The sequence below is a fragment of the Pseudochaenichthys georgianus genome, chromosome 9 (assembly GCF_902827115.2).
Source record: "Pseudochaenichthys georgianus chromosome 9, fPseGeo1.2, whole genome shotgun sequence".
NCBI lineage: Eukaryota > Metazoa > Chordata > Actinopteri > Perciformes > Channichthyidae > Pseudochaenichthys > Pseudochaenichthys georgianus.
In genome coordinates, this window is record NC_047511.1 from 9,144,433 (window position 1) to 9,150,807 (window position 6,375).

At 38.2% G+C, this 6,375-nt stretch overlaps 1 protein-coding gene across 4 annotated transcripts in view; it reads left to right on the forward strand.

Moving 5' to 3' along the window:
• strbp (spermatid perinuclear RNA binding protein) overlaps window positions 1–6,126 on the forward strand; it is a 110,882-nt gene extending 104,756 nt beyond the window's left edge. For 3 of the 4 annotated variants that reach the window (XM_034091726.2, XM_034091728.2, XM_071204333.1), the window contains one exon: window positions 4,998–6,126. In XM_034091726.2, coding sequence (XP_033947617.1) covers window positions 4,998–5,086 — 89 coding nt within the window. In that variant the 3' untranslated portion in view covers window positions 5,087–6,126. Of the gene's footprint in view, window positions 1–12; window positions 741–4,997 lie in introns of those variants that run through there. The other variant, XM_034091727.2, reaches the window with a different exon arrangement.
• The last annotated feature ends 249 nt before the right edge of the window (window positions 6,127–6,375 follow it).

Here is a 6,375-nt window from a genome sequence, read left to right on the forward strand (position 1 = left end):
GCTCTCCCTTAGGTTTCCCTTCCAGAGTTCCCTCAGTAGTTTTCCCAGTCATCAGAGTCCCCACAGCATACCCCATCACCCACCTCTACCCCTATTAGGACCCTCAATCACCTCTCCAACTTCAGAGGAAGTCACTGGTTAAAGTTAGATTCTGACATTTACTTTTTATGTTCAGGACACACACTTTAAACACCAAAAACCAACAGTGGAGGATTACATAGACCTTTGACTAGTTGGCCCAATCAGTACCACTGTATAGGATGTTCCCTTATTGGCAACCAACTCGATCAATTTGGCCTTCAGAGAGTTGGGCGGCCTGATTACAAAAATAAGCTCATTGGTCATCAAATCATTATTCAACGACAAAATGAGTTCAGTGTTATAAAGACTGGTAAGGTTTAGTATTGAACGTATTAAATGGACATTCACTAAAAGGAACTAAATCTACTAAAGGGAACACAAATAAGCCACTTGTGAAATGTAAACAATACAGACAAAAAGCATATTTATTAGGTACCAAAAATAATGACACAGATTCTCAAGTACACAAACTACTTAATATCCAATGTAGGAAATTAAACAAAAAACTGTACAAAGGAACTTCCTCTTTAAGCAGACCGCCTACAGTTGCTGTTTTTGTAGTTCTTAATAGGATGATTAATATCCTAAACCATGATTAACTAAATACAAAAGCACCATAGCAAGGAAAAAATAACATGTGGTCATAACTAAATATTTAATAAAACGAAATGGGGGAACCAATTTGTTGCAGTTTTGTCGGTATTTATTAACTTTTCTATATTGTGTCCTGTAGGTGATTTTTGTTTTCCAAAAGTGGCTGACTCAATTTGACTGTAGAAAACATACACAATTGAGAGCCTCTGTATGGAACTAAGTAAAATAGTATACATCCAAGGGAACTGAAACTAAATACATATTCAATGCAAGGAGATAAAGATCCACTGCACTGCAGTTTCAAGGCCATATATATGTGCGTAGTCCAGTTCTGGGAACTGAGCATCCACTTTAACAAACTGAATTACTAGCCTCTCTATAGATATCTATAATAACACCAACTACCAGTAATCAACAGGAAACGTACATATCCATTGTTATGAACTTAAAAAAACACTTACCATAGAAGACCGCAAAATACAATACTGTCTACAGTATCAGGAAATAAGTCAATTAACTGTAAAGAGGTAAACCAACATTTGTGGGAAACTTAAAAAATAAGGTTACTTACTATACACTAACTATTAAGTATCTACAGTATGGCTCAAACTGTCACCGTAAGGAAGTAAACGAAAAACGACACCTACTTTACCATGGCAGACTTCAATACAATGGTGTATATCAAGGCAAGGCAAGGCAAGTTTATTTATATAGCACTTTTCAACACAAGGAAATTCAAAGTGCTTTACAAAAAATGAAAGGCATTAAGCATAAAAAAAGAAAAGCTAATAAAATAAACATTAAAAGGAAAAATACATGGAAAAAAGTTACCGTGCAGTCTAAAATATGAATAGTTCAATTAAACATTAAAAGAAAAAGTACATGGATAAAAGTTACAGTGCAGTTTAAGATATGAATAGTTCAATTAAAAGCAGCGACAAAAAGAAAAGTCTTCAGCCTGGATTTAAAAGTAGTAAGAGTTGCAGCGGACCTGCAGGTTTCTGGGAGTTTGTTCCAGATGTTTGGAGCATAATAACTGAACGCTGCTTCTCCATGTTTAGTTCTGACTCTGGGGACAGAAAGCTGACCAGTCCCTGAAGACCTGAGAGATCTGGATGGTTCATAGTTTAGCAGGAGGTCAGAAATGTATTTTGGGCCTAAACCATTCAGTGCTTTATAAACCAGCAGCAGTATTTTGAAATCTATTCTTTGACACACAGGAAGCCAGTGTAAAGACTTCAGAACAGGAGTGATGTGATCCACTTTCTTAGTGGTAGTGAGGACTCGAGCAGCAGCGTTCTGAATCAGCTGCAGCTTTCTAATAGATTCTTTAGTGAGACCTGTGAAGACACCATTGCAGTAGTCGAGTCTACTGAAGATAAAGGCATGGACAAGTTTTTCCAAATCCTGCTGTGACATTAGTCTTTTAATCCTAGATATGTTCTTTAGGTGATAGTAGGCTGATTTAGTAACTGTTTTAATGTGACTGTTGAAACTCAGGTCAGAGTCCATGACTACACCTAGATTTCTGGCTTTATCTGTTGTTTTGAACATTGCACACTGAAGCTCAGCGCTAACTTTTATACATTCTGCCTTGGCTCCAAAAACCATTACCTCAGTTTTATCTTTGTTTAATTGGAGAAAGTTCTGACACATCCAGTCATTGATTTGTTCAATGCACTTACTCAGTGTTTGAATTGGAGCATAGTCTCCTGGTGAAATTGTTACGTAAATGTGTGTGTCATCTGCATAGCTATGGTAACTTATTTTGTTGTTGTTCATTATCTGAGCCAGTGGTAGCATGTAGACGTTAAAGAGAAGAGGCCCCAAGATGGAGCCTTGAGGTACCCCACATGTCATATTTGTCAACTCAGATGTGTATTTACCTATAGAAACAAAGTTGTTTCTATCCTTTAAGTAGGATTCAAACCAATTTACAACTGTTTCCGAAAGTCCCACCCAGTTTTCTAGTCGGTCGAGTAATATGTTGTGGTCAACAGTGTCAAACGCAGCACTGAGATCTAATAATACTAACACTGAAGTTCTGCCACTGTCTGTGTTTAAGTGGATGTCATTAAAGACCTTTACAAGAGCAGTCTCAGTGCTGTGGTTTGGACGAAAGCCTGACTGGAACACATCGAAACAGTTATTTAAATGCAAGAAATTACTCAACTGTTGAAAAACAACTTTTTCAATGATTTTACCTAGAAATGGAAGGTTTGATATGGGCCTGTAATTGTTCATTACTGAAGCATCTAGATTATTCTTTTTTAAGAGCGGTTTAATGACTGCAGTTTTCAGGTCCTGTGGAAAAATACCTGAGTGAAGAGATTTGTTTACTATATGAAGTAGTTCTGAGGCCATGCAAGGCAAAACATCTTTTCATCTGAAAAATCCAGTTGAATATATCAGGGAACTAAGCTGCAAATGGGAAAGCATTTTCTGTGGGGAACTAAACAAATAGAGCACTAGCAAAACACTTACTGTTAAGTATCCAGGTAATTGTTAGGAAGTTAAAAACTATAAAAACCTACAACATTTACAGTGCTGTATATCAGGGAACTAAATAAATAAACTGCAATGAGCTGCATTTTTTTTGGGGGGAACTAAAACAATTAGGCTACAAACTTAACACTTTATATTAAGTATCTACAGTATGGAACTAAACAGTCACTGTAAGGAATGAAAACATTAGCCGCTTGTCATATATATATTTTTAATATTGTCTGCTTATCTGTATTATTGTGTTGCATTGTTGGAGAAGCCTGTGACCTAAGATTTTCAACGACATAATTTGTAGCTATGTTAGTTTGACAATAAATAACCTTGAACCTTCACACCAAGTACTTCGCTGGTACTTGTCCCCGGTACGTGTTCCCAGCAAACTCTTTAGTCCCTGGAACTGTCTTAGTAGATTGCATTCTCACTGGAATAAGTCCCTGATGGAGGATTAGGCAAATGAAGCCGCATTTATCTGTGACTTTCTGTTTGTGTGTGAGGGGGCGGTCAGTGGATCAGAGTGGCAGGTAACGCTCGCTGCAGCGTTTTCCGGGGGTGGTTTGCAATTCGCTCAACCAATCAGAAATTGTTAGTGTGGCCGACACACCCACGAACCATTTCCTCCAGAGGAAAGTACCACTTCTCTAGCAGGAACTATCTGGAGGTGAAAAGGTTTGTGCGAACTAGGGACTAGTTCCAGATCCTTTTTGGTGTGAAACCAAATCTTATGATTTAGAAAGGTTCCTGTTGAGATCAGAAGAAAAAAATATGAATAACAATTGGTTTGCACTGAGAATATTTTTCTTTTGTTTGGATGGTGAAAGTCCAGGTTTACATTTGCTGTTGTTTTTGAGCCATTTTGTGTTGAGTGAAAATACTTTATTTTCAAGAAGTTTTTAATTCTGACCTGTTTGCAGGTTATATTCTGTTGAAATAAATTAATAATTTTGTCTACAGCTGAATAACTTGTACTTTGTAAAGCTTTCAAAACCCAGTCGCTGGTTCATTTATCAATTGTGACTTTTCCGTGATACTGTCCGTGAATATGTCATGCTAACTCATTCTGGATTTTTGGGTTCGTTCCTGCACCACTTTTTAACAAAACTTGTTAGTAGACTTCAGCTTTTTACAAGCTTGTCTTCATTGTCTTTATAACAGAAAAACCCATGTAGCTAATGTTAGCTGATAGCTAGCTAGCTACAGCTCATTAAATCTGCCAGTGACACGCTTTAATTCAGTCGTAATAAGTCTGCTTCATTTTTTAAATAAAGCCTAATTTTTTTATGAGAATAACTATCAACTTTAATTTCCAAACCTGCGATTTGTATCCTGGTAAAACTACATAATGTACCATGCATACACTGGAAGCTTGACAGGCGTAGCATTTCTTACTTAGCAGGCAGATAGAAATGATGGTCCGAACTTTCAAAATAAAAGCCAAGATGTAATGTCTCTGAATTGTATTTGAAGTAAAAGTTGCACCAGGCTGTTTCACAAATGTAGCTGTTTGTTATACTGTAACTGGCAAACACCCAGAAAACACCTGTGCTAGAGACGCTTGTCGAGAAACATTGTAATGCTGATTTAAAAAAATGTAATAGGATGCACTGAATCTCCTGAGCACTAAGAATGTCTGGGAGATACTTTCTGAGAGCAGCTACAAAAAGTATGTATTCTGCTTTGAATGTGCAACCTTGTCTCTGATCACATGTTTAAAGCATTCCGCATTCCTTCTAATCACCTCAGAGTTCAGGACAAAGAGGATACATGAAGTGCTGATGATTACTTCTGTTAACCCGGTTGCTCGTGTCTCCTGTCTGTAGGCGGCCTGTACATCGACAGTGCCTATTACCAGCCGCAGACCATCGCCACACCGATCATCATTCACCTGGGCCCTCAGGATCTTTTCTGACCCGACCCACGCACCGAGGCCAGACTCTGCATCGTCCTCGCCCCCCACGTTAAACCCCTCGCCCTTTTTAAACTCTGCCAGCGCCTCTCAATTACTGCAGCGCCGCTCCCTCGGGACTCTCCTTCCACACGAGACGCTGCAGCAATATTGAAAGCAATATGGAGGAGACAACACTGCGGGCAACACTCTGTCAAGTCAAGGTCGGGTTTTAGTGAAGAGGCGAGACTTTGTTCGCCAGCTCTCTCAGAAAATGTCAATAAAACACAAAGCAATAATTCTCCTGCCTTTGGGTAACATGTTCAAAAGCAACTTCAGCAGAATTCAAACAGACCATCAACACCGGCACATTCACCACAATGTGACCTGTATGTCAATATATTTACTATCTGTATATATGAATGTTTGTGAGTTTTGAATATATATATATATAAACATGTTAATATGTTTGAATATGTAAAACTCGCTGACAGGTAAAGATACGTATTCATAATATATCTCTGAATGTAAATACTAGTAGCTTTGTATTTAAAGCACTCAGCAATGCTATCTATGAAGATTAAGATTTAAATTAATTTTACAAACTCTATTACACTATTGGTATGATGGTATATATTCCCTATTTAAACATGATAACATATAGTATACAAAGTATTGATTTTCCCTGAGATAAATGTAACATACTATTTGACATAAGGTTTTCATTATTTATTTTCCCAAAAATAATCTCTTAAATTGAAGCTTTGTCACCAGTCGTAAAGTCCACTTCTGTCACACGTCTGTTGGGTTTAAATCAATGGTTACCAACCCGAGGGCATGGGCCCCCTCAAAAGCACACAGGACAAATATTAGAGGTCGCAAAATGATTAATGGAAGAGGAAAACAAATATTTCTACTACATAACGTTGTTAGTAACAGACCTTTCTTGGTTTTAAAGGCTCTCAGACAGAATCATAACGATGACAACCAACACCCAGGGCCGCCCCTGGCTAATTTGTGGCCCCACGCAAAGTTATGTGATGAGGCCCTCTGTGTCGCGAGCGTCAACGGGGGGGGGGTGATCTGCGTGTAAGGGGGGGGGGGGGTGATCTGCGTGTAAGGAGGGGCGGGCCTGCCAACACCTACAGTATTTTACAACTGAATGAGCAGGAGCAGGAGAATTTGTTAATCAGAGCATTATTAAACTTTGATAACTTTTTGCTATGTAAAGATGGAGTTATATCTATCTGAGCAATCTTTTACTTTACGCTGGTTAGCTTTTTGCTTAATTTGTTAGCATTTAAAGAACTACA